This window comes from Lacerta agilis, chromosome 5, assembly GCF_009819535.1.
Source record: "Lacerta agilis isolate rLacAgi1 chromosome 5, rLacAgi1.pri, whole genome shotgun sequence".
In the NCBI taxonomy this organism is placed as follows: Eukaryota; Metazoa; Chordata; class Lepidosauria; order Squamata; family Lacertidae; genus Lacerta; species Lacerta agilis.
Window position 1 is genome coordinate 6,899,654 of NC_046316.1, and position 27,794 is coordinate 6,927,447.

At 42.9% G+C, this 27,794-nt stretch overlaps 1 protein-coding gene across 1 annotated transcript; it reads left to right on the plus strand.

Annotated features, from left to right (window-relative positions):
• Window positions 1–25,407, plus strand: ANO2 (anoctamin 2). The gene is made up of 10 exons (XM_033148352.1): window positions 1–184; window positions 1,390–1,501; window positions 2,497–2,554; window positions 3,666–3,766; window positions 8,880–9,028; window positions 16,154–16,306; window positions 16,841–16,893; window positions 18,928–19,109; window positions 24,222–24,327; window positions 25,107–25,407. Exons 1-10 carry the CDS (start codon window positions 52–54, stop codon window positions 25,386–25,388), a joined length of 1,329 nt encoding a protein of 442 aa, XP_033004243.1. The 5' UTR covers window positions 1–51; the 3' UTR covers window positions 25,389–25,407.
• Window positions 25,408–27,794: the final 2,387 nt, after the last annotated feature.

Sequence of the window (27,794 nt, forward strand, 5' to 3'; positions counted from 1 at the left end):
TTGGTCTTTGGTGTGATTGTGTACCGGATAACCACAGCGGCAGCACTGTCGATGAGTCCCAATGAGTCAACCAAGTCTAACGTCCGAGTGACGGTGACAGCAACGGCTGTCATCATTAACCTTGTTGTGATACTTATCCTAGATGAGATTTATGGAATGGTTGCCAAATGGTTGACAGAAATGGGTAATGCTTTTTCACCATTCATAAGTGCATCTGTCCCGCTTCTTGCCAATAATGTACAGTAACTGTTTTGGTTCCACAAAGTAGGACTCTTCTTTCATTCTATAATATTCAAACCTCCTTCAATCATTTAGAGCAGGAGTTTTATACTGTACTACATTTTGTAAAACGCTGAAATCCCCCAGAAGCTTATCAGGGATTCCGCAACAATCGTATCAGTCATGTGGCACAAGGGGTCAGTCCATCTGGCTTTTAACCAGAAGGTTTGTGGTTCAGTTATTCAGTTATTGACTAAAGAAGAAGAAGAAGAAGAGTTTTGGACTTGATATCCCGCCTTTCACTCCCCTTAAGGAGTCTCAAAGCGGCTAACATTCTCCTTTCCCTTCCTCCCCCACAACAAACACTCTGTGAGGTGAGTGGGGCTGAGAGACTTCAAAGAAGGTCACCCTGCAGCTGCATGTGGAGGAGCAGGGACGCGAACCCAGTTCCCCAGATTATGAGTCTACCACTCTTAACCACTACACCACACTGGCTCTCAGAAGAAGAAGAAGGGGCTATGGCCAGGGGCGTAGTGAGCCGCGTTGCCCCCTAGCGTGTGTGCGCAGCACCCCAGGTGGACTGTGCATGCCATGTTGAGTGGGTGCGAGTGGCCGGCACCCCTTCGGAAAGGGTGCCAGCCGCTCGCGCCCGCCATCTTTGGTGGACTGCGCATATCCACCCAAGATGGCGGGCACGAGAAGCCGGCACCCCTTCCGTGTGGCGGCACGGGAAGTTTTAAGGCTGCAGCACGCGAACAGCAGCACAAATGCACTATTATTATTATTATTATTATTATTATTATTATTATTATTATTATTATTATTATTATCATCTGGAGAGGAAATATGAAGTAAGCATCAGTATGACAGAAACAAAATGTGGACGTTGCCTACCCATGCTTGACTCAGTACCTGAAAGCTGAGGATGAAACCCAAGTCAGAGAGAAAGTGTATTTTTTAACTCCCTTCCCTCTGTCTGAGGCTAGCGTGGAAGCTAAGAATCCTGTACTCCCAAACAGGTCTTGACATGGTCCTTCTTTCATATGTAAATATGACATTTTGCAAACTTATCAGCATCCCTTTTGATCACAGAATATGGCTTATTGGTTTATTGTCACATAAATTATCAGTTGTTTGCATACACCTGTCTTTCTGCTTTCTTCACGACAGAGATACCAAAAACAGAAAAAACCTTCGAGGAGCATTTAATTATGAAAGCTTTCCTTCTGAAATTTGTGAACTCCTATGCACCAATTTTTTACGTGGCATTTTTCAAAGGAAGGTGGGTTGAATATGATTCTTTAGCATAAAGTAGGTACAGGTGAAACTCGAAAAATTAGAATATCGTGGAAAGGTTCATTTCTTTCAGTAATTCAACTTAAAAGGTCAGACTAATATATGAGATAGACTCATGACATGCAAAGCGAGATATATCAAGCCTTTATTTGTTATAATTGTGATGATTATGGTGTACAGCTGATGAGAACCCCAAATTAACAATCTCAACTTTGGGGTTTTCATCAGCTGAATGCCATCAGCTGGGAAGGGGTGAATCCAAAGCTGCCTTGGTCCCCTGACACACACCCAAGCAGGGGGAAGATTTAGACATGCTCAGGAGTCTATCAGCATCTCTCCTCTCCCCTCACTAGCTTCCAGTGGCAAGCAGGGGAATGGGTGGGGGTCACTCCTCCACCCACACTTCTGCCCTGCTGGCTCAGGCCTACCAGGATGTTGGATATGGTGGGTTAGCTGTCTGGGTTTTTGCACACCCAATCCTAAGTATTGCAGCCTTAAGGTAAAGGTAAAGGTAACCCTGACCATTAGGTCCAGTCATGTCCAACTCTGGGGTTGCAGCGCTCATCTCGCGTTACTGGCCGAGAGAGCCGGTGTACAGCTTCCGGGTCATGTGGCCAGCATGACTAAGCCACTTCTGCAGCACACAGAAACGCTGTTTAGCTTCCCGCTGGAGCGATACCTATTTATCTACTTGCACTTTGATGTGTTTTCGAACTGCTAGGTGGGCAAGAGCTGGGACCGAGCAACGGGAGCTCACTCCGTTGTGGAGATTCGAACCGCCAACCTTCTGATCGGCAAGCCCTAGGCTCTGTGGTTTAACCCACAGCGCCACCCGCTGAAATATATAACCTTAGTTAGTTATAAAATATAATGGTCCTATGTTTGTTTTAAAATAGTATTCATCACTTGGCTGCACAAAGTAAGCTATTTAATGAATTGTTCTGATACTGATTTAATCTATATGTGTGTGCATGTTCTCAGATTTGTAGGCCGACCTGGACATTATGTGTATGTATTTGCTGGTTACCGAATGGAAGAGGTAAGTATCCAATTTTAAATCTTACTTTGAAATAGAGAAGGGAGAGGGATTCAGCTTGCTTAGCATTTTAACGTGAATCTAACTGAATTCACGCATCCAAAATAATATGGGAACCAAAACACAGCTATCCTTCAAAATATGCTCTTCTCTGAGTTTTGCTGTGTAGTTCACTAACCAAGAAACACACACAAAAGTATGTATTAGGAGAAAGTGTGCATAAATATGTATATACAGGTGAAACTTGAAAAATTAGAATATCGTGGAAAGGTTCGTTTCTTTCAGTAATTCAATTAAAAGGTGAAATGAACAGGTGAGATAGACTCATGACATGCAAAGCGAGGTATGTCAAGCCTTTATTTGTTGTAATTGTGATGATTATGGCATACAGCTGTTGAGAACCCCAAATTCACAATCTCAACTTTGGGGTTTTCATCAGCTGTGCACCATAATCATCACAATTATAACAAGCAAAGGCTTGACATATCTCACTTTGCATGTCGCGAGTCTATCTCATATATTCAACTCCAGTAGCTAATGAAAACAATTGCTTACATAAATGGACTTTTCCACGATATTCTAATTTTTCGAGTTTCACCTGTATATGCATTCTATTACAGACAATTGCTTGTACAATGTGTTACATTAGGTAAAAGGGCATACAAAATGTGCAGCAGGAGAAACACAGAGTAAAAGGCTGCTGAATTTTCATTAAACACACGCACACACACACAATTCAAACTGGTATAGAAACAGGACGAACTGGATTTAAGATGGGGGGGAAATGAGTAAAAGGGAGAAACTGGACAGATTCCTGCATCGCCAAAATAGATATTTCATAAACCTGCTGTGCTGCTTGAAAGTATGCAATAGTCTAATTCTGATTATAAGCAAGCAAAAACATATAAGGGTGTCATTATTATCAGCTGGGTTTCATAAACCTGCCGTTTTTCCTGAAGCTCAGATTGATGCTAGGCAAATATGTGGGAATGCCCAGTTGCTTGCATGCACTTCGGCAGTGACAAGCAATAGCCCTGCGGGTGTTGCCCCTGAATTACCCACTCTCCGGAAAACTCAGTGGTGTTGTGTCTCCCCCTTTTCTCTTGCCCTTTAGTGTGCTCCTGGAGGCTGCTTGATGGAGCTTTGCATTCAGCTGAGCATCATCATGCTGGGAAAACAGCTGATCCAAAACAACATCTTTGAAATTGGAGTCCCGTATGTATTACATTCACATTCATACTCTTGTTTCTGTAAGGTATCAGGCCGTGGCTTTTGGTTTGCCAAAGCCTACTGAAATATTATCATGGTTTGCATACATTATTATTACAGGTAGGTAGCCGTGTTGCTCTGCCATAGTAAAAAAAATAATAATAAATAAAAAAAAATCATTCCAGTAGCACCTTAGAGACCAACTTAGTTTGTTCTTGGTATGAGCTTTCGTGTGCCTGCACACTTCTAGGACTTCCAGGACATTCTATACAAGATATCAAAGTAGTTGTCTTAATACAAAGGAATTTCAGAAATAGACTGGAAAGAGAAGTTGCTGAATTGCAACTCATTACCACACTTAAAACCATGGAGAGACCTGGTCTGAACAAAGACACTGGATTCTTATCTCATTATACATGCTTTTTCCTGTAAGACCAATTGCAGTCGTTAACAGTCGCCAACAGGTTTTCCACACCTATAAGACAACCACCCATTCCCACCCCCCTTCTGAGTAATACCCCTCCCCCTCTCACTATATATAAGGGTCTGGTGGCTTCTGTTTCAGTGTATCTGAAGAAGTGTGCATGCACACGAAAGCTCATACCAAGAACAAATTTAGTTGGTCTCTAAGGTGCTACTGGAAGGGATTTAAAAAAAAGTATACATTATTATTGTTGTTGTTTAAACTAATTAGTTGCTTGTCACCCAAAGGTCTCAAAACAAAGCAAAATATACAATACATGATACTATATAGGGGGAAAGCGGGGTGGGGGTGGAGAGAATCATATAATAAATAAGTATTTGATGTAATATAACATCCACGGGGGGGGGGGGGGCAGCTGTAGTGAGCAAAATTAACAATACCCAAATAAACGAACAAACAAATGGATGGGTGAATTCAACGGAGGTCAAACTTAATTAGCATAAGAGAAAGGGTGCTGTGGTTTCCCCCCCTAACAAATTAGTTCCTGATGAGTCAGTTGATTAATATAAATTACTTGGAACACATTTTAAAACGAGAATGATATTGCAATTTTTTAGGAACATGTGTGGGGGGGGGGGAAAGGTACAGTACTGGGAGCAGCCTTCATTTTCATAAACAAGGTTGCCTCTCAATGCTATCTGTAGCAGGAATTTTGCGGCAAGTATTTCGGAATGCTTTGGCAAAGACGTCTGAGCAAATGTGAGGGAAGTCAAGAGAGTTTCCGTAAGACAGTGAAATCTCTTAGTAGCAGGGGTAGCACATCCAATTTTGCTGTTTGAGGCGAAATGGGCAGTGCCGCTGACCCCTCCTGCCGCGGCAGTGATCACAGCCGATTTTGGGCTAGGTCACAGTAATTTTGGGTGAAATCTTGCCCCAAATCGGGTGAGATCTTGCACACTCCACAACATCTCTTTCTCACAGTTTTGGTTGAGATCTCGCTCAAAATGGGTCTGATAAAAATGGCCTTGTATACCTGAAGGAGCGTCTCCACCACCATCGTTCAGCCCGGACACTGAGGTCCAGCTCCAAGGAGGGCCTTCTGGCGGTTCCCTCGCTGCGAGATGTGAGGTTACAGGGAACCAGGCAGAGGGCTTTCTTGGTGGTGGTGCCCGCCCTGTGGATCGCCCTCCCGTCTGATGTCAAGGAAGTAAACAACTGTCTGACTTTTAGAAGACATCTGAAGGCAGCCCTGTTTAGGGAAGTTTTCAGTGTTTGATGTTTTATTCAATCTGTTGGGAGCCGCCCAGAGTGGCTGGGGAAACCCAGCCGGATGGGCGGGGTATAAATGATAAATGATGATGATGATGATGATGATGATGATGATGATCTTGCCCAAAGTTGGCCCTGGTCAAGGTAGCTCTTCACCACTGGGGGAGGTGGCAGGGCAGGCAAAGAACAGTAAATTGGCCAGAAGAACATGTTGTTACTATGTAGCAGTATCTTTTTCCCTTTATGAGTGAAACAAGGTACCACACGTTAGAAGTTGGCTGGGACATCAGGAGCCAGCTAAAAAGGCCATATTTAGCTCAGACCACCAGTTGACCGTCACTGGACAAGGTATTAACCTTTTAGGAATTTACTGTAACTCAAAGGCACTCAATATCTATATGTAATGTTATTTCTGGCTGCAAGTATGCCAGTTAGCTCTTTGGTTGGGAGGGCTAAAACCTCAGCACCTCCATCCCAAAGAGCTGATCAGTAAGACGGTATATCTACAAACTATTCTCCCCCACTTTTTGTGGTGTATGCCACCCAACCAAGAACCCCAAACAACACCCCAGCCCAAGAGTCTGTCCAGCAGTCTCGGCTTTTGTAGCTGGAGTCAGTCCAGCCACCGCCCTCCTAGGCCAGGTGGAAAAAGGCCTGCAAGGCAGGGAGCAGATCTTCCAGGATACACAGCCAAGAATGTACTCACGGGGGCTATTTGTTAATCATATTTTAGGTCTGCACAGTGATGATTTGTACTGGCTCTCGTTATAGTTACTTTAGGAAGCCTACCAGAGGGAGATAAGAATGAAACAGAACGTTAGTGGAACCAGTAATGGCCAGAAAAGCAAAAAAATGAAAAGTGAACCTCAGACTGGTAATGGCAAATGCATTATACTGGATGGAAGTAGTCAGTGCTCTCTTTTTTTGCTTTTTTTGACAAATATGCTTTCCTCAGATGTGATCCCAGATGTGATCTGAGAGCAACCTGAGGACTAAAACTGGCAAAGCACCTTGTAGCAACAGGGGAAGGGGGATTGAATCATCAACCTCAATGAAGACATATTTGTCAAAGCACATTGAGCATTTTCCTTCACTCTGTTCAATTCTCCATATGGCACCAGTTTGAGGTCCAATTCTCTTTTTTCCATTCTTAACAAAACTAAGAATATGGGGGCTGCAATCCACACTTATTATTATTATTATTATTATTATTATTATTATTATTATTTGCAAAGTTAACAAGGAAAGGGGGGGAAGGAAAACAAAACAACAACAACAACAACCTAATAATAATAATAATAATAATAATAATAATAATCCATCAGACACACTTATCTTTTTTTTGTGAGCAAACCCTTGTCAGATTCCTTTCTTTTTTATCTTTTTTTTGCGACGCTGATACCAAATCCTACATATATTAAGGAAAATAGAAACATCCTCCCCCCACCCCACCCTCCCACCCATCCCACCCACTTCCTTCCCCCCCCCCAATGTCTCAACAACTAAAATTGATCTGTAAAAATGTTTTATGGAAAAATACGAGAGACATTATACACACGTTGTAAACCAAGAAAATCTTTAATAATAATAATAAAAAGACACACTTATCTGAGAGTAAGAAATGGATCTTGCTTCTGAGTAGACATCCATAGGATTGCACCACAGCCCATTTCGGGGGCCCAATCCAGCCCGCCCGTCGATTTAATCCGGCCCCTGCGGCAGTTTATTTTTGGGGGGTGAAATCCTAACGAAACCTCTACAACTTCAATCCATGGCCCTACACTTCATCAAATCTGGCCCTCTTTGAAAAAAGTTTGGACCCCACTGGCATTGCACTGTAAGTCCAGCTCTCTACCCTCAAAAGTTTTCAATTGATGGGGTTTTTTTTTATTACAAATACCTGCCATTACTTCCCCACTTTGTTTAGGTGTAAAAGAAAACTTTTTTGTTTGAACAGGTAGCTAATAAATAGACCTATCACTCCACCGTAATCTCTTTTGCATAGCATGCATACTTCAGGTTCAAGGGATTTATTGCAGGCTGCAGGGAGGAAGGTTTAGCGTGGCCCTTTGTTAAGATCCTGGCACCAGAGGATTAACCTGGATTTTTACACATAGGCATGGGGTGCATGCGAAACATTCTTTGAGCATCTTTTTTTTCCCCATGTGTGTCCTTAAGCTGGTATCTCTGGTGTCATTCCTGGGGAATACTTGATTATTATACTCCAAAGTTTATTTTCCAGGACAATGCTTTACGTGTTTATTTAAGTAAGTTCAGGCAGTGGGGCAGAGAGAGCTCTTGTCTCACATCCCTGGTGAACTGCCAGAAAGCTCCTTGGTTTGTTGTCATCTCGGCCTCAAGATGGTTGTGAGGATGAAATGGGAGGACAACAGTGAGCCCTGAGCTTCTTCCACACACACATTTATGTTTGCTACGTAAAACAAACAAAAAATACCCCAGAGGACAGGATCACACTTCAAAATGACCTTAACAGATTAGACAACTGGGCCAGAGCAAACAAGATGAATTTTAACAGGGAGAAATGCAAAGTACTACACTTGGGCAAAAAAAAATGAAAGGAACAAATACAGGATGGGTGACACCTGGCTTGAGAGCAGTACGTGTGAAAAGGATCTAGGAGTCTTGGCAGATCACAAACTTGACATGAGTCAACAGTGTGATGCAGCAGCTAAAAAAGCCAATGCAATTCTGGGCTGCATCAATAGGAGTATAGCGTCTAGATCAAGGGAGGTAATAGTACCACTATATTCTGCTCTGGTCAGACCTCACCTGGAATACTGTGTCCAGTTCTGGGCACCACAGTTCAAGAAGGATACTGACAAGCTGGAACGTGTCCAGAAGAGGGCAACCAAAATGATCAAAGGCCTGGAAACAATGCCTTATGAGGAACGACTTAGGGAGCTGGGTATGTTTAGCCTGGAGAAGAGAAGGTTAAGGGGTGATATGATAGCCATGTTCAAATATATAAAAGGATGTCATATAGAGGAGGGTGAAAGGTTGTTTTCTGTTGCTCCAGAGAAGCGGACACAGGGCAATGGATTCAAACTACAAGAAAGAAAATTCCACCTAAACATTAGGAAGAACTTCCTGACAGTGAGAGCTGTTCGACAGTGGGATTTGCTGCCAAGGAGTGTGGTGGAGTCTCCTTCTTTGGAGGTCTTTAAGCGGAGGCTTGACAGCCATCTGTCAGGAATGCTTTGATGGTGTTTCCTGCTTGGCAGGGGGTTGGACTGGATGGCCCTTGTGGTCTCGTCTTCCAACTCTATGATTCTATGATTCTAATGCTTTTCTTTTAAGCTGCTTCCCTGGGCAACTAGTCAGGCTGTTAAAAGTTCTGTTTGAGATCCCCAACCTGTTTTGCTTAAATTTATTGCCAACATTAATTATTTATTTTTTATTCCCCAGTAAGTTAAAAAAACTGTTCCGGAAGCTAAAGGATGAGAGGCCCGAGACAAAGGCTAATGAATCTGATCCTTCCAAGCCACCTCAGCAATGGGAGCTGGACCACGCCTTGGAACCTTTCACTGGGCTGACCCCAGAATACATGGAAATGAGTAAGGCTTTTGAAATATCTCTTTTCAGCAGCTAGTATCAAAGCAGTCTTTTTTCCCCTAAAAAGCTGTTTATACAACTTTTATAAAGCATGCAGAATTTACTCCTGTTCTTTAAAAACATTTTTAAAAAACCTACTAGGAATAATTAGAAATAAGTCAATAAGTAATTGCAATACAGGTGAAACTCGAAAAATCAGAATATTGTGGAAAGGTTCATTTCTTTCAGTAATTCAACTCCAAAAGGTGAAACCAATATATGAGATAGACTCATGACATGCAAAGCGAGATATGTCAAGCCTTTATTTGTTATAATTGTGATGGTTATGGCGTACAGCTGATGAGAACCCCAAATTAACCATTTCAACTTTGGGGTTTTCATCAGCTGCACGAATCACAATTATAAGAAATAAAGGCTTGACATATCTCGCTTTGCATGTCATGAGTCTATCTCATATATAAAACTCCAGTAGCAAATGAAAACAATTGCTTACATAAATGGACTTTTCCACAACATTCTAATTTTTCGAGTTACACACACACACACACACACACACACACACACACACACACATATCCATACCCATACAGCATTGCATAAAACAATCAGAATAAACTAACCTAATTTAACAGCTTGAAATTAAACAGGAGAGAGAATAACGCCGAACGGTACTATATGCAAATGAAGAGGCACAATTGCAAAAAGGCCTTGCACAGAGACCCACTCTAACCACACATTCGGAGTCCTGGGGCTTGGGGAGATGGGTGCCGGGTGAGTCTCCCTTAACCAACAGATGAGGAGCCAGACACGCTCAGGAAAACCCATTACTTGTGCTTGGGGCAGAGTTTGGCTTGCCTATAGCATACAGGTTAGGAGGATGTGGCAAGGCTACCCCTGCCTCAACCTATGCTTGCACAGCTATTCAGTTTCTTCCTGCAATTTATTGTTAAATAGAAGTCCTCAACCCAATATCAGTGGCCTGCCTCTTCTGGCTTCAGGTACAATTTAAATATTTTTATTCCAATTACATATATATATATATTCCAGCAGGTGAATCTGATTATCTTTAATATTAATGGCAAACCATCTTTGTAATTTTACAAAGCAGCACAATATGCTGAGTCCTGGCTATGAGATTCAAGAAAGATGGAAAGCTAGGGTAAAATTAAACCTCCTTCTCCCTGTGGTGCACAGTACGTATCACTAAATTCAGCTGTCAGATTCGCTGCTGATTGACACAGACCACCCACCTGGAGCGGAAGTTCTTTGAGATGCTCTGCACTGAAGCTGTCAGTTGAGATTGTTCTGAAAGGGCATCAGGCAGAAATGAAGATGAAAGGAGCACTTCAGTGGAGAATGTTTGCATACTTTCAAAACTGGGTAAAAGAACAGGACTCGCAGAGAGAGTCACCGATTTCAGAAAGGAAATTTTTAACTGCAATAAAAAAATAATGTTGCGGTTAAATGCAGCAACATGCCCCTGAGAAGGAATGGAAATACTGATTTAGCCTAATCCTAAAATGCCACCTTGATTGGATTCAGTTTTGAAATCTGTGTAGCTTTGTGTGATTCTTCACCTGTAGTGGTCCTTTTTGGCCGTATGAACTGAGAGAGAGCAGGGCAATTCTACCTGTCTGTATGTTAGGGGGAGATATTGTGAAACAATATATGGGAACCCCTAGATGAGAGTAACGTGTAAGGTCCTCCAAAGGCAAAAGTCTTCTTCTTTGGCGATCACTCGTAGCTTGGTAAGATTGTATTCCATAGACACAGTTTTAACAATGAGTCCGTAAGTGACTGTGGAGTCCAATTCTGGACCCACATGTCCTTCCACAGTGGGGACATTGGTTCCCGGGCGGGAGTTGATCACGGTCTGGATTTGCCAAGCGTGCTTTCCTCTTAGCACGTTTCTCCCTTGTGTTCTGAGTTCGAGCGTCTTCCAAGCCCATGACACCTTTGGTAAAGGCTGTTCTCCAGCTGAAGTACTCGCAGTGCCAGAGTGGTGTAGTGGTTAAGAGCGGTAGACTCGTAATCTGGGGAACCGGGTTCGTGTCTCCACTCCTCCACATGCAGCTGCTGGGTGACCTTGGGCTAGTCACACTTCTCTGAAGTCTCTCAGCCCCACTCACCTCACACAGTGTTTGTTGTGGGGGAGAAAGGGAAAGGAGAATGTTAGCCGCTTTGAGACTCCTTCGGGTAGTGAAAAGCGGGATATCAAATCCAAACTCTTCTTCTTCTTCGCAGGCCAGTGTTTCCCAGTTGTCGGTGTTTATACTACATTTTTTTAGATTTGCCTTGAGACAGTCTTTGAACCTCTTTTGTTGACCACCAGCATTACGCTTTCCATTTTTAAGTTCGGAATAGAACTTAAATGATCCAGCGAGTGAGAAAAGCAAAAGCATGTGTAATAAGAAACGCAGATCTGCCAACAAAAGTGGCAGGCTCATATCAGATACCCGCCTCCACTTCTATAGTACAAGTCACTCTGGTCCTGATGTCATTATCTTGAACGCCTTTCCTTCCACATTGTTAATGGAGCAAGAGCAAGGAAACATACAACATAATGAGATCTAGGCCCAAAGGAAGTTGCATGATGGAGGCGAGGCCCAACAAGGGCCAGTTTCTCAGTACTGTCCATAGCTGTCAAGTTTTGGATTTGAAAATAAGGGATCAGCAGTCTCACCTATCCCGGACACAGTCACATGTCAGTGGTGGGCGGAGCCAGAAGCAAAAGTGGGCGGAGCAGCAATGTAAACTCCAAGCGGGCTCAGGCTCAGAGCAGAGCAAAGAGGAGGGCAGCCATGTGCTCCGCGCAATGGAGCCCCATTGTCTTCTTGTCTGATCCCATCAAAACAGGACAGGAAGCAGCAGCTGCTCAAAGGCAGCCAGGCTTCGCCCACCAGCTAACCCTATTGGCTGGCTGAGGGGCTCGGCGGCAACGGATAGGGGCTGATGCAGGGGGAGGAATACACCCCCCTGTAAGCACGGGAAACGGCTCCCACTTGCTTTGAGGGCTGAGGCTTTTCTCTCCAAGTAGGCGAGGTCTTCCCACCCAGTCCCTGGCCAGCAGGGGAGGAGCTGCTTCCATTAAAAACGGGAAATTTAAGGGAAATAAAAAATAAGGGAGAGCAGCGGGAAACTGCTTGAAATAAGGGAGAATCCCGGGGAAAACGGGATACTTGACAGCACTGGTACTGTCCCCTCTGTTTCTTACAATGTGCAGTTCTGCCCCTGGTAGCCAATGCTGATTGAGGTATTTTGTTTTGTGAAATCTGCCCAGAATGCTTGCTAGAACAAGCAGCGCCCTGTCACTAGCTGGCATGATGCTTTATACATTTCACTAGCTGACTTCAAACTAGAAATGAAATATAATTTAAACAGAAACTAAATGTGCTGTGGTAAGGACATGTGGTAAGTGTCCTGCATGCCAGAACACCAATACTGCTGCAATAATAACTTAATCTTGATAACGTGAGGGGTTTTTTGAAAGCCAAAAATCAATAATAATACACTCTCTTATAATTAGCTGAAGACTTTGCGAGCTTTGGAAACGAGCTGCACCTTGACTGCATCTAGACCTGGTTTGTATCTGCCATCATGGGAACACTGTTCGAAGAGACTGCACAGGGCAAATGTTGAGACTTAAGGCAACCTAGCAGGATATTTACAGCATAATTGCCATACAGCGGTCAGGGGTGATGGCTGGTCCCTCAACAGAAAGCGAAGATTAAAATCAGAAAGTCAAACTTAAGAACAGTGACCCTAAGCTCCAGCCCTGCTTCATGTCCTGAGAATTTTTTTAAGGGTAGGATATACTTTCCTTTGCCAAATAAACGTTCTAAGGATATGCAGGACACCATCCCACAAGCAGATTCTCTGTCCTGCATCCAGCTGGCGTGTCTGTCACTGAACTTCTGTTTAGTGGACTTTGGAAGAGCTATACAGTTCCCACTGCCTTAAAAAAGTAAACAATATTTTACAGGATCCATCTCATCCAGGGTACAGTATTTTTGCACCACTGCCTTCGGGCAAGAGATATAGAACAATTAAAGCAAGAACAAACAGATTTTAAAAAAATAGTTTCTACCCCAGAGCTATAACCATCTTAAATGCTGTAACCAGATAATATGACCTTGTAGAGTTGTGATGGGTGTGTATGTATGTGCATGTGCGGCTGAAAATGTGTTTTTTGTTTCTTGTCTTGTTTTTATGGGATGGCATTCAATTTCGTTGCACTTGTACAACGTTTTACTTGTACAATGAAAATAAAGAAAACATTGTATCTTATCTAGATTGAAAAGAATGTATTTTACTATCCAATTTTCCCCCTTCCCTTCTACTAAGCATGAACCAAGGATTTCTGTGGTACTTCACTGGAAAGTTTCCAAAAAGCCAATATAACAGAATTAATTATTTTCCTGCTGAAGGCAGTCAGAAGTCTAGCATCCATATAAAGCGAGGCAGAAAGAGGTTCGGGGTCTCTAAGCCTTCTAGGATTAATTCTGAAGATGTAGAAGAATTCCCCCTAAAGCAGGAGAATCCATCAAAACAAAAGAAATATTGCCACATTCTTCTGTAATCTCCGCGACGTGGCAGGATTTGAAAGTGTCATCTTGGAGCATCTTGTGGAGGCATGTTGTATACATCAATTACTTGAGAAATCATTAGCGGCTATTGCAGACACACAATAGTCAGGCTCTTTATTTGTAGCGCCGCATCAATTTTTTTTTGTCAGTTTTGGTTTTTGCTGTGAAAGTCAACATTATTGGGGGGGGGGGCGTAAAAATGTTCATAAACAAACCCACATGCCAGTCTTCTATGCTTTTGCACAAATTTTCCCTGCTCGCTTGCTCTTTAGGGGGAAAGAAATACCATTCCCATTACAAGAATCAGTGATATTCTATTCAAATGTGCATTCTTTTAAAAGTAACAAAGTGCAAATGTGTAGAATTGCATGCAGATGCACATCTGAATGTGAATCTTGTTCCTATGCACTGGCTTATTTTTTTACTGCATCACAATGTGACAGGGCCTTGGTTCAGTTATGTCAACAACAAGCTGTCCCCCCTTTCCCCTGCCCTCACTGCTTTGCAAACAGTTTTCCATCCTTTCACAAATGCTGCAAAATAATTTGCCAAAAAGGAGGAGTTTAGTGGAAAGGAGGTCTGTTTCAGAAGGGGCAAAATGTTCACAAAGCACACACCACTATTCCCTTCCATAGGTAAAGGTAAAGTGTCCAACTCTGGGGTTGCGGCGCTCATCTTGTGTTAATGGCCGAGGGAGCTGGTGTACAGCTTCCGGGTCATATGGCCAGCATGACAAAGCCGCTTCTGGTGAACCAGAGCAGTGCACGGAAACGCTGTTTACCTTCCCGCCAGAGCGGTACCTATTTATCTACTTGCACTTTTGACGTGCTTTTGAACTGCTAGGTGGGCAGGAGCTGGGACCGAGCAATGGGATTTGAGCCGCCGACCTTCTGATCAGCAAGCCCTAGGCTCTATGGTTTAACCCACTGCGCCCCCCGCATCCCATTCCCTTCCATAGTTTGCACCAAAGCAGTCAGTTTGGCTGCATAGCCCTGGTTGGCCCTTCTTAACAAAAGTTCATGGGTTAGGAAGCCACTAGCTAAAATCACACCTGTGATTTTACTGCATCAGACACAGATCCCAATACATGGGGGTCAGTGCAAGAGAAAATCAAAGGCAGAAGGAAAGAAACCCATGGCCAGCAAGGAGCAATGTCACCTAGTTTAGAGTTGGAATTGGCTGCCGATTAGAGCACTCCCTTGAAGTAGTTCTTCCTCTCCTTCTCGTTCTGTTTATTGAAGTGATTAGGAGGTTTGGGAGGTCGAAGAAGTTAGAAGTGGTGAGGGGGGATTTGTGGGTTGGTAGTTTTGGAATTTTAAAAGCCTTGAATGTTTGAGTTTTTGAGAATTAAGTCCTTGGAATGGATTTGATGCGAGGAGTCATCAGGAAATCCAGGAGGGAGTGCCTGATAAGCTACTTTTACTCGTTAAAATTAGGTGACGACACCGAGGTGGACAAGATATCCAAAAATGAAATAGCTTCTCCTTTGATTAAGAAAGGTACGGTAGGAGGGATAAAAAGAAACAGGAGAAGGACCAGGAGAAGGACCAGCAACAAAGGCTTTTAACAAAGAATTTCCTCGAGCTCCGATAAGAGCGTCTTACCTCAGCGCCATCTTGTTTAACACCTGCCAGTTGCCATAGAGCTGGAGTGGGAGAATCTAATGTGCTGTTTGTGGGCTTTCCATAGGCATCTGGTTGGCCACTGTGAGAAGAGAATGCTAGACTGGATAGACCTTTGGTCTCATACAACAACACAGTTCTTCAAACAGAATTCCTTAACACGAGGGCCAAAGAAAACTCTGATAATGCCAGCTCATGGAAGTGGTTCTCTGGGGAGGAATGGATCCCCTGAATAAAAATGTGCCCTCAAACCCCCCAATTTAGAGAGCCTAAACAGAGGGATCCTGTGATCAGTTGCGTTGAATGCGGCAATCAATAGGGTTGAACTCCAGCTGGTACCATCCTGGTACTATCAGCATGGCCAAGCCAATGTAAGCAGTTCAGCCATAATATCCAGTAATTTCCCCATGAAAATGCCATTCACAACTAACTGACCGTTGCTAGGATCCTCGAGATTCAATTGGGCTTTCTCACAGCTATCTCCTTCAGGGTGGCTGAAACAAGCCCTCCGCCAAAGAGGGAAGAAGAAGAAGAAGAGTTTGGATTTGATATCCCGCTTTTCACTACCCGAAGGAGTCTCAAAGCGGCTAACATTCTCCTTTCCCTTCCTCCCCCCCAACAAACACTCTGTGAGGTGAGTGGGGCTGAGAGACTTCAGAGAAGTGTGACTAGCCCAAGGTCACCCAGCAGCTGCATGTGGAGGAGCGGAGACGCGAACCCAGTTCCCCAGATAACGAGTCTACCGCTCTTAACCACTACACCAGTGGCATGCACACAAACACACCATGACTTTAAAAGTTTCTATATATATTATATAAGCATAGCACTATATGTCATGGCTCTGCAAGTGATGGCAGACTTGGTTTTTTCCGGTCTTCTTGCCAACAGCCCTTAGGAACTACGTTTTTCTATCTTCTAGTTATACAGTTTGGATTCGTCACGCTCTTCGTTGCTTCCTTTCCTCTGGCTCCTGTGTTTGCCCTGCTCAACAATGTCATTGAAGTTCGCCTGGATGCCAAAAAGTTTGTCACTGAGCTGAGGAGGCCAGATACAGTAAGAGCAAAAGATATAGGTATGTTTTTAAAATTTAAATTTATTATTATTTTTTCCAAAAAAAATAATGATTTTTAAGAAAACACAAACAAACAACACATACAACAACAAAAAAACATTACTACAAAATACACAACCAAAAATTAATAAAAACAATTAATTATATCTAATCCTCTTTTATAACATTGTATAATTGACTTCCTCACTCCCTCTCTCTGCTTTCCTTGTAAATCATCTTTAGTAATTTCTTTACCTTTTTATAATCTAATGTTAATTTAAAAAACTATTTTCTGTTAATTTTTAACACCTTAACATTACTTCATCTATAACTACGTCTTATCTAACTTCTGTATCTGCTTCCTGTCTATTTCTTCCTGGTTGTTTTAAATACAAATCTTAGCAAAAGATATAGGTATGTTTTTAAATTTAAAATTATGATAAAGATAGTGTATACAAAGGCAGGAGAGGAAAAATATGAGGTCTGGAATTTGGTTTGCAATGAGAACAGGAATGGAACCTGCACAGCTTAACAAATCTTTCTTCTCTCTTACAGGGATTTGGTTTAACATTCTGAGTGGCATTGGAAAATTTTCAGTAATAATTAATGTGAGTATTGGCTTCTTGCTTATGTATGCTTATGTATGCTCTGGTAAGAGGGGATTTGACTTAAATTGTCAAGAATTTCAAGCTTTTCTTCTTTAAACATCAGTTTATTTGTTTATAAAAATGTGTGCCACTTAATGTAATAAAAATATTTACGTACTTTACATTAAAAAATGATAAAAATGCAACAACAACATTCCATAAAATTTCCTAAAGCCTAGATTAATACAAAATGAAATTATACACCACAAATTAAACTGAGAGTCTGAGTCCAAGAAAGCTTGGCTAAACATAAAATGGTCTACCTCCAGTACATCTCTGAAGGCATTGCTCTGAATCTCAGGTGGGAAGAGCTATGTTCAGGTTCTGCTTGCAGGCTTCCTGTAGGCATCTGGTTGGCCATTGTGAGAACAGGATGCTAGACCAAATGGGCCTTTGGCCTGATCCAGTGCTCTTGTGTCACTTTTCGCGGCAACTGACTTGCTGCCTCCGACACGGCAGGTAGAGCCTAGCCATGGTGGCTAGAAGCCATCAATAGCCTTAACCCCCATTGCTGCTTTATTTTGAGTTCACATTGCAGTCCCAAAACTCTGCTTCAGATTCAGGCTTTATCCTTCTCACTATCTGGCACACAGCCACTCCCCTTTGTTCCCTTAACAACTCATACTTAGCGGGCCATTACTGGGCTGTTCCAGCAATTGAATCCATGTTGGATCCAGGAATTAGAAGGGGGGGCTCAGGCATGCAACCTGCCTCCCCCCCAAAAAAACCCTCATAACAATATGTTCAATTTCAATTGCATAAATTGCCACAAGGCTCATCCTTCTATTATCATCCTTCTTTGCTCACTCATCTTTTAAACGAATAAACTGTTATCTAACATCAAAATGATGGCAGTAAAAATCTATCCAAGATTTATATTAAAAGGGCATTAAAGGCTCCCTATGCAAAGCTCTTGAACAAATGCCCAGACTCCTTGGCCAGTCATCCACTGCACATCTATTTTTATTAAACAGCCAGATTGCAGGTCAATCTGGTAGGATGCTCTTCCACACTGCTGTGGAGACCAATAGGGCCTAATACTTGAAAGTCTAACTAGTTGCATGTCGAGATCCTCAAGCCACCCCCCCCCCCAAAAAAAGAATTGACACTGGAGACATTAATTTTGTTTGGGTTGTGGCAATAATTTAGGCCACAACTTTATTGAAATACAAATTTGGTGAGTGGTTGCGTAGGCATTGGTTCAGACTAGCTGTCCGCCGGGACAGAGCTGACATCCAGTCAGCGTCGGGAGAATGCCAACTGGGGAGAGTTAAGGAGGCTGGGGGCAAAGCCTCCCTCTCCCCAGAGGTCCTGGGGGCTCTGGCTACAGCCCTATCCCCTACCGGGGGTTCGGACAAAGCATAAGAGCCACCAGATTCCTTTAACGGAATTCCCTGTACCATCATCACCATGATTCTGGAGGTGGGTACCACTCATCCAGAAATCAACACAATAACCAATGCCTAACCACCAACCTTACAAGTTGTGACAAGTTGCTATTGCAGTAGGCGAAAACCAAATGGCAACAGCCAATCAGCCAGATGGAAAAATTCCTACTGGGCCCCTGCCCCAAAAGCAGACGACCCCATGACAGGCAGTTGCAAGGTCAAGAGCAGAGGCCTATGAAAAGAGGGGGGTGATCCGAAGCTCGCAGCCAAGAGAGAGATCACCCTATGTGCAGAGGAATATAAAGGATGCTGAGCTGTCCATCACAAGTTGCTACATCTAGCTTTGCCCAGCAACACCTCCTGACCCTATTGCAGCTAAGGCCGGCTACCGGCCCCACCCGACAGGACAGGGAAGTGTCTTGCCAGGCCCCGACCGCAACACGTGCTCTTACTCAAGGTAGAATCTGATTTCTTGTCCTCAAGTCACAAACAGCTTCTGTGGGGATTTCTGGAGATCTTTTTGATCACTGTCGTCATCCATAAATGGACTCCAAAGTGCACCATGCATATCTGTGTTCATGTGGTAAAGGTTTTTCTTTTCTCGCAGGCCTTTGTCATATCTGTCACTTCTGATTTCATCCCGCGCCTTGTCTATCAATATGCATATAGTCACAACGGAACCATGCATGGCTTCATCAATCACACTCTCTCATACTTCAACGTCAGTGATTTCAAGGCTGGAACCCAGCCAGAAGCCTCAAGTTTTGAACAGGATGTTTCCCTTTGCAGGTAAAGCAGCCTTACCAATCGCTGGCTGTTGTGTTTAAGACTTATGGCAGGATCAATTTGGGTAGGTGGTTCCATTAACTTTAGTGGGTTAAAATTAGAGTAAGACTGACCTCTGCCATTGAAAGGCAAAAGGTAAATTTTCCAGCTACATTTGCCCTTTCTGTAAGCTCCTCCCATTTTCTTAAGCTCAGCGTGCCCAAGACTTGACTTCCTAGGAAACACACACAATATTTCTTCTTTAATCATTTGGAAACAAATATGAGAACAAAAAAATAGTATCCAACAGGTATCCATGTTTTCTAGGGGCAGCCCCTAGCCCATATAACTCACTGTCCTTGTTTTGCATTCTGTGGATGCCTTCTTAAAATATTCCAGTTACAGGTAGGTAGCCGTGTTGGTCTGCCATAGTCAAAACAAAATAAAATTAAAAAATTCCTTCCAGTAGCACCGTAGAGACCAACTAAGTTAGTTCTTGATATGAGCTTTCGTGTGCATGCACACTTCTTCAGATACCTTCAGTATTCTTCAGATTCTTCAGTATCTGAAGAAGTGTGCATGCACACGAAAGCTCATACCAAGAACTAACTTAGTTGGTCTCTAAGGTGCTACTGGAAGGAATTTTTTATTTTATTTTGTTCTTAAAATATTGTTAGTGTGTGTACATGTTCACTGGAGTTGCCATGATTGAGGTTCATCGTTCTTCCTCAAGTCTCTAGAAGTCAAGTCTCGATGTGGATGGATGTGCCTTGACTCCAGTGCTCCAGCATGGAAATCAACAGTAAGCTCTGCAGGCAGCATCTGGGCCTGAAGGCACTTCTAGGGGTCCGACAATTTCCCAAAATTTGTGCTCCTCTTGAGCTTGATGTCCCTTAATCTCCCTGTGAGAGCCAGTGTGGTGTAGTGGTTAAGAGCGGTAGACTCATAATCTGGGGAACCGGGTTCGCGTCTCCGCTCCTCCACATGCAGCTGCTGGGTGACCTTGGGCTAGTCACACTTCTTTGAAGTCTCTCAGTCCCACTCACCTCACAGAGTGTTTGTTGTGGGGGAGGAAGGGAAAGGAGAATGTGAGCCGCTTTGAGACTCCTTCGGGTAGTGAAAAGCGGGATATCAAATCCAAACTCTTCTTCTTCTCTTCTTCTGTTTCCTGAGCTCTAAGACATTCTGAATGGATATAGTAAGTTTTCCCCACAGGTGGAAAACAATTTTGGGATTGAGCTTTTGATCAGAAAAACATGGGGAAAGATTGATCAGCCCTTTTCGCTTCCCCCCGCTCTGATCAAATTTGGAGCCCTCAATGGAGGAATTTAAGTAAAACCAAAAACTGTCATGGAGGCTTCACACCTAGTTGGGTTCTTAAGATAGAGGGAGGCTATGAGCAATGTCTTTTGGCTCAATTAAACACACAGATGCGCACATTTCATTTTTGAAAAATATTTGGGGAGAAAGTTGACCTTATACAAGTCAATGGTATTACATGGAAGCCGGAATTTCCCATTATGGGTTTCACTTGATATTAAGGTGCCTTTAACTGAATCCATAACAAATTCAAATACTCCTTAGTGATGCATTCTTAGCATAGGTAGGGCAACATTTTTATCCACTACTCTGAAATATCTGGTATTCATTCTAAATGAACATTGCAACAGTGGCAAAAATCTGTCAACAATCTGTGACATATAATTAGCCATAATTATTTTATTTTTTTTTGCAGAGTACAAGGGTTATTATTATTTTTTATTCTGCTCAAGGCAAAATGAAAATGACACCGTTCTCAGTTAAACACTCCTTTAGTATAGATCCTGAGGATGAATTTATTGGACCCCAACATCAAGTTTGCTTATCCACACGACACCAGAGCAAACCTGAGTTTGCAACCAAGTGTGCATTTGACAAATACTGCAGGCAATCCCATCACTTTGAGAAGTACCTCTGTTTCATACAAAGATTTGTGTGTTTCATTCATATGCTATGTTTTTAAGATACAGACTTTTAACAAGGGAACGTCCACCCTTTGGTTCTAAATCTCTGTCTGCAAAATGGTAATAACCATCAACAGCTAATTCCTGCTTCTTCAAAGCAAAAGCAACAATATTTTAATGCAAAGTGATTTCAGTATAAAAGGAAAAAAAGGTGTGTTCATTTTTGGACTGAAAGTGACAAATATTCGCTGGATAGATTTTTTATTCCAAGCATGGGATGAATTAGCAAACATTGATAACTTACACCCCCGTTTCTGTTTTTGCTGGAATTCTCAGACATCCGTCATCCTAATAAGTTACAATATTGGCCAGATAATGTTGATCAGTTTGCCAATATAATATCAAAATTGCACACTGCCATTATGTGCACATTTACAGGTGGAAATGCAGCCATTTGCCACTGGACAGGTATTTCCATATGCTGCTTAGTCAGACCGGTGATCCGTTTCATCAGGGCTGTCACTTCCAATTGGTAGTAAGTCTCCAGGCTCCAAACTCAGCACCTTTCCCAGTTCTGTTATATGAGATCATTCTCAAGTCCAGGTTGTAGGAAGACAGCCTGCTCCAGAGAGGGTTGAACCCCGCTGGAAGCAGTCATTTCAAATTTATGTTGCTATTATAAATAACTTGGTCTCATTGCTGGGAATACTTTCACACTCGTTTGTGTACGGATAATTCAGAAACTCCAAAGTGCAGCAGCCAGATTACTGTGCTGGGGGGTTCAAATTACTTAAAGAAGTTGGAGTTCTTGATTGAACCCCACACGAAAAGGGCAAGAACTCAGGCCACAGAAGTAAAATAATACTGGGTAGTAGTTCAAATGATGCAATTGTTTCAAATAATCTCTTCCGTAGATGGATTTATTTATAGAAGTTTATACGCCAGGTGAAGTATGTACACCAGGACAGGGCCCTGTTTTGAAAATTCTTCTTCAGCAGATAGTCTTAGAGCAGTGTTTTTCAACCTTTTTTGGGCAAAGGCACACATGTTTCATGAAAAAAATCACGAGGCACACCACCATTAGAAAATGTTAAAAAAAATTAACTCTGTCCCTATATTGACTATATATAAAGTAATTCTCTTGAATAGGAATCAAATAAACAAAATTTTCCCACGGCACACCAGGCAACATCTCGCGGTACACTAGTGTGCCGTGGAACAGTGGTTGAAAAACACTGTCTTAGAGTCAACGTGCACTGGTAGATTAAAGTTTAAAGAAGAATTTTCGAAACAGGGCCCTGTCCTGCTGTATATACTTCACCTGACTACCATTTTCGTGTGGGGTTCAAATTAGAGCTCAAATAACTCCTGTTTTAAAACAGCTACACTGGATGCCAGCTCATTTCTGGGCCCAGTTCAAGCTGCTCACGTTAGTGTTTAAAGCCCCAAATTTCCACCTAGTGTGCCAGTGTGGTGTAGTGGTTAAGAGTGGTAGACTCGTAATCTGGGGAACTGGGTTCGTGTCTCCACTCCTCCACATGCAGCTGCTGGGTGACCTTGGGCTAGTCACACTTCTCTGAAGTCTCTCAGCCCCACTCACCTCACAGAGTGTTTGTTGTAGGGGAGGAAGGGAAAGGAGAATGTTAGCCGCCTTGAGACTCCTTCGGGTAGTGAAAAGTGGGATATCAAATCCAAACTCTTCTTCTTCTTCTTCTTCTTCTTCTTCTTCTTCTTCTTCTTCTTCTTCTTCTTCTTCTTCTTCTTCACCCCCTGTTCACCTTGCTGGGGGCATTCTTGGTCCTTCTGCCACCCCCAGAGGTGTTGGGGAAAAGTGGCTCAGGAGAGGGCTTTCTCTGTGTCAGCCCCTAAGTCGTGGAACTCGCCCCACCCCATCCCCAGAAGCACCTAGCACCTTCATTGTCCAGCTTTCCCATATGTTGCAGAGACACTTCTTCGCAACAGTTAAAATATTTTGTTTTTGTGGGACTCACCTCTCCTCCTTAATTTATACTGTTCTGTTTCATTTGGAGCAGCTCGTTTGTTTTTATAACCGTAGTGGTTTTATCTGTTTTTGCAATTGTTATAATACGGCCTGGGATCTTAGCGTGAAGAGCGGGTAAGATATTTTGTAATAAATAGAATAAAAGAACTGAAATTGAACCTGGGACCTTCAGCAGGTCCAACTCTTCCCTTCCCTCCATATTTTCTCTCTCTCTCTCTCTCTCTCTCTCTCTCTCTCTCTCTCATCCTTAAATTATCCCACTACACTAAATATAGGCCAGAACTTGCATGCTTCTCCTTTGAAACTCTCCACTGTGGGAACCTAAGTTGGACGTTCTAAAACTGTGCCTTCTATACAAATAAATACATCTGTATTCTTTCTAAGAACAAAATTGGTATATTTACGAGCCTAACAACCATTCTCCTTTGCATGCTTTCTCAGAAGTAAGTCCTACTGAGTTCAAGGGGATCACAGCCTAACAAAACAATTTATTATATTTATCTTCATAAAAAGTGTATAGTTGTTCACTATTAAGCCTATTTACTTGCTGGTAGAAAGTGAGCTCCATGGGTACCAGTCACAAAATGGCTACCATGGGGAGCATGGGAAGTGACATGACACAAAATGGTTGATGCATCTAAAAAAAAGCAGAAAAAGAGAGAGTGCCACAATGTGTTGCAGGCATGCTGGCACTTCTGCCTCCCATCTCCTGCCCATCAACTAAGAAAAGGCGCCTACATCTGCCACTGCTGGGCACAGACAGAAGCTCTTTGCATCTCTCCTCTGTTCAAAACCATTTAGGGAGGAGACGTGTGAAATCCTGGCATCCAGTGAAATGTGGGCAGCTTTGTTTATTTATTGGATTCCATTCACCAGTCACTTCACCTAAAATATCTCAAAGCAAATGTGTTGCTTGATTTATCGGAGTCAACCCATGTCAGTCAAAATTGTTAAAAGCAATCCATGACTGCAGCCCGACACAATGGCTATACCATTGGGCTGTGGTTGATGGGTGTGAAAAAGAAATATTGAAGCCTAATCGGAGAACCCAAATACTGTTGCTGGAAATGAAGGGTACGAATTGCACAACTGCTGGGGAACTTTCTAGCTGGAAAATTGAACTGATCCATGTTATGTATAGCAGATATGGCTCCAAAATGTGCAGTTTAAAGCAATGGCTCCATTTTACAGGTTTAAGGATTACAGAGAACCACCATGGTCTGAAAACCAGTATGAATTTTCTAAGCAGTACTGGACTGTTTTATCTGCCCGTTTGGCCTTTGTCATTATCTTTCAGGTAAACCCTTTCTGCGTTATATTACTTCACTGCCACATGTAATGCATTGATTGCTGCCTGCAATACTTGTTTGTCCGTTGATTTTTATTCACGCTTGTTCATTGACCCTTTCAAATTCCCTTGCCCTTGTGGAACAGTCTCAGCTAAAGTAAAGGTAAATGGACCCCTGGCCATCAGGTCCAGTCGTGTCCGACTCTGGGGTTGTGGTGCTCATCTCGCTCTATAGGCCGAGGGAGCCGCCGTTTGTCCGCAGACAGCTTCCGGGTCATGTGGCCAGCATGACTAATCCTCTTCTGGCGAACCAGAGCAGCGCACGGAAACGCCATTTACCTTCCCGCTGGAGTGGTCCCTATTTATCTACTTGCACTCTGACGTGCTTTTGAACTGCTAGGTGGGCAGGAGCTGGGACCGAGCAACGGGAGCTCACCCCGTGGCAGGGATTCGAACCACCGACCTTCTGATCAGCAAGCCCTAGACCCTGTGGTTTAACCCACAGCGCCACCTGGGTCCCAGCTAAAGTAGAAGAGAATTAAAACATCTTGAGGTTCAGCTAGCCTTCCATGACTGCTGCGCCTTGCCCTGCCCAGTGTGCAAAAGCGGCGAGGGCTGGGTTAGTGCGTTCGGTCCACACTTGGGGGGTACGCGCGCATGCACCCCAGGTGCCGGCAGACAGCGCTACACCCCTGGCTATACCTCCCCAAAACAAGTGCTTTAGGGATCTTTTCAATGCTGTAAGGAACACGTTTTCCTCCTGCTTATTTAATTTATTTCTTATGCAGAACCTGGTAATGTTCCTCAGCGTACTTGTTGACTGGATGATCCCAGACATACCCAAGGACATCAGTGAGCAGATCAAGAAAGAAAAGAGCGTGCTGGTTGATTTCTTCTTGAAGGAAGAGCACGAGAAGCTGAAACTGATAGAAAACTTTATCAGGCGAGACAAGCAGAGGAGCAAGAATGAGACGAGAGGAAGGAGAAATCGAGCAGCGAGTTTCTGCCAGTTCAACCGAAGTCAACGGGGCAGCTTAACATCCTTTAGTTCACACCACACTGATGTATGATTCCTTCAGGGCACATCTACACCACCACTCTGTCCCAAAAAAACTGTAGTAGTGAAAGACGCTTAGGTTCTTCAGCTGAATATTCTCATCATCACTCTAGCCCTGCTACAGTTCCCAAGATTTGGAGAGGAATAACATGACAGCTGAGCTAGCGTGACGCACATATAGGTTTGTAGGGCAAGAAATAACAGCCAGTACGAAACATATCAAATAATAATTTACCTGGTGAGATCTTGAGGGGGGGGGAGTGATTGAGTCTAGAATGGATATTGATTCGGACAAATAGGTTATACTGATTTTCAGAAGCTTCATTTTTAAATTTCTCTGCAGTATTCTTAATCGGATGTCCTACGTGAAAACACTCTGTATATTTATGTTACAAACTCATGTAATTTTATACCAGTTTGCCTGCATTGGTTCTTCTGCCCCACCCCAAATTCTGAGAATTACAGTTTGGTGAGAGTTCTAATACCTCTCTTAGAAATCCCTACCTCCTTCACAGAACTACATATTGGTACCCATATGTACCAATATGGGTACATCAGCCCATATTGTTGGGCTTCGTTCTGAGTGGCTGGACTGAAAGCTGCAGAACCGTAAAAACAAAATATTTGCAGTCACAGAGCACTTTGACATTTAGTAATTTTTCTCTCTAATTAGCGGAAGCCTCACTAACAGCACAGTCCTGTACCTGCCAATTCAGAAGGAAGTCACATAGAGTTTAGCAGGGCTTACCCTCAGGTAAGTGAGTATAGGATTGCAATCTAAAAGTACAAAAGGGCCAAGAGAGACCACAGCATGCATATCTGATAGAGAGTGAGAATAACATTTTGCTTAGAGCAGTGTTTTTCAACCTTTTTTGGGCAAAGGCACACTTGTTTCATGAAAAAAATCACGAGGCACACCACCATTAGAAAATGTTAAAAAATTTAACTCTGTGCCTATATTGACTATATATAAAGTAATTCTCTTGAATTTTTCAATTTTTCCCACGGCACACCAGGCAACATCTCGCGGCACACTAGTGTGCCATGGAACAGTGGTTGAAAAACACTGGCTTAGAGCGTGATTTTCTCCTCTTTCGAATCCATCATCACATTTTGTATCAGATTCCACATACATGTACCTAGTACATGTGCCTAGCACCATTCATGAAGTGTATCCACAAGACCCCCCCCCCCCAAAAAAATCCTGCATTGCATAGCAGGGGGGTTCGACTAGATGACCCTCATGGTCCCTTCCAACTCTACAGTTCTACGATTCTAAGAGTAAAATATACTTTTCCAACCTAGGCAACCTACTTGTGATTTAAAAAGTACCAAGCTTGTGCTCTTGTCCCATTGCAGTCCCATCTGATGAGCAAGTGGGACATAAATGATGGCGCAAAGCTGGGCAGGGGGCAGGAGACATAATGAGGAAGGTGGTGCAACGGTGGCAACCTGTCCTTTGGTACCAGCACCATTTAGAGTATAGGTATGTTGTCTAGGTTGTGAGCAGCGACTCTTTCCATCTCTGCTACCTCTGTCTCCTTCTTGCCTCCTTTTGTTGTCTCCCCCATTGTCAACCTGCTCCATCGGTGCAGAGACCTGTCTGTTTTTGCTTTTGAAACTATGTAAAGCACCATGTTACACTGATGTTATAAATAAAAAAATAAAAAATAGTAGTTTAAATCATGGATTTTGCTCAACACCCACACAAACGGCAGGGGAAAGCCCAATCCTGCTGTTCCTAATTAGTGATGTGCACATTTGGAAATCGGGACTGAGTACAAGAATCCATGAAGCATCACTCAAACTAGCTTTAATCGGGGGAAATGTCCATTTTAGAATACTGAAGTTATCGTTGGAGTTTCGGTGCTGTATGTGACCAGCTGATGCAAACATATCTATAAGTGATAACCTGTGGCTTCATCTTCAGATGAAGCACAGCATTTTAGTTCACTGATATCCCTAAGAGGGATTTAATGTGATTTTATACATTAACTTAGTACATGATCACATTTATTACTTGCCGCTGTACAATTACAGTAAATTAAGATGTTCCTATGTAAAATTCAGAAATTACCACTTAGGCATGCCATCTAAATGTATTTAAAGAATATTGTTATGAGGGGATTTTTTTGCCCCTCTTATTACTTGATCAACTTTCTATTAGTTAGAAAGACAAATGGCCAGAGTGGAGATTTGAGAAGCTGGATGCAAAAAGCGGTAAGCTGAGAAGCCAGAGAGAGAGATTCTGCTGGAATCTAAGGCTGCAGCTACAAGAGAAGACATCCTTGAGTTTTGATGCTTTGAACCCCTCTATCATAGGCTCAGGTTGTACATATGTGTAAATAAACCATACATCATAAAGACACCACAGCCTCCGCTGTCCCTCATTCCCAAAGGAAAAACAAACTCCGAGTAA

Bases quoted from the DNA above. Each gene is read 5' to 3' on its own strand.
- ANO2 (XM_033148352.1), top strand. From the start codon at position 52: ATGAGTCCCAATGAGTCAACCAAGTCTAACGTCCGAGTGACGGTGACA. The intron at 9,029-16,153 runs GTAAGGCTTTTG...TCTATCTTCTAG, and splicing joins CCCAGAATACATGGAAATGA to TTATACAGTTTGGATTCGTC. The intron at 19,110-24,221 runs GTAAAGCAGCCT...TCCATTTTACAG, and splicing joins CAGGATGTTTCCCTTTGCAG to GTTTAAGGATTACAGAGAAC.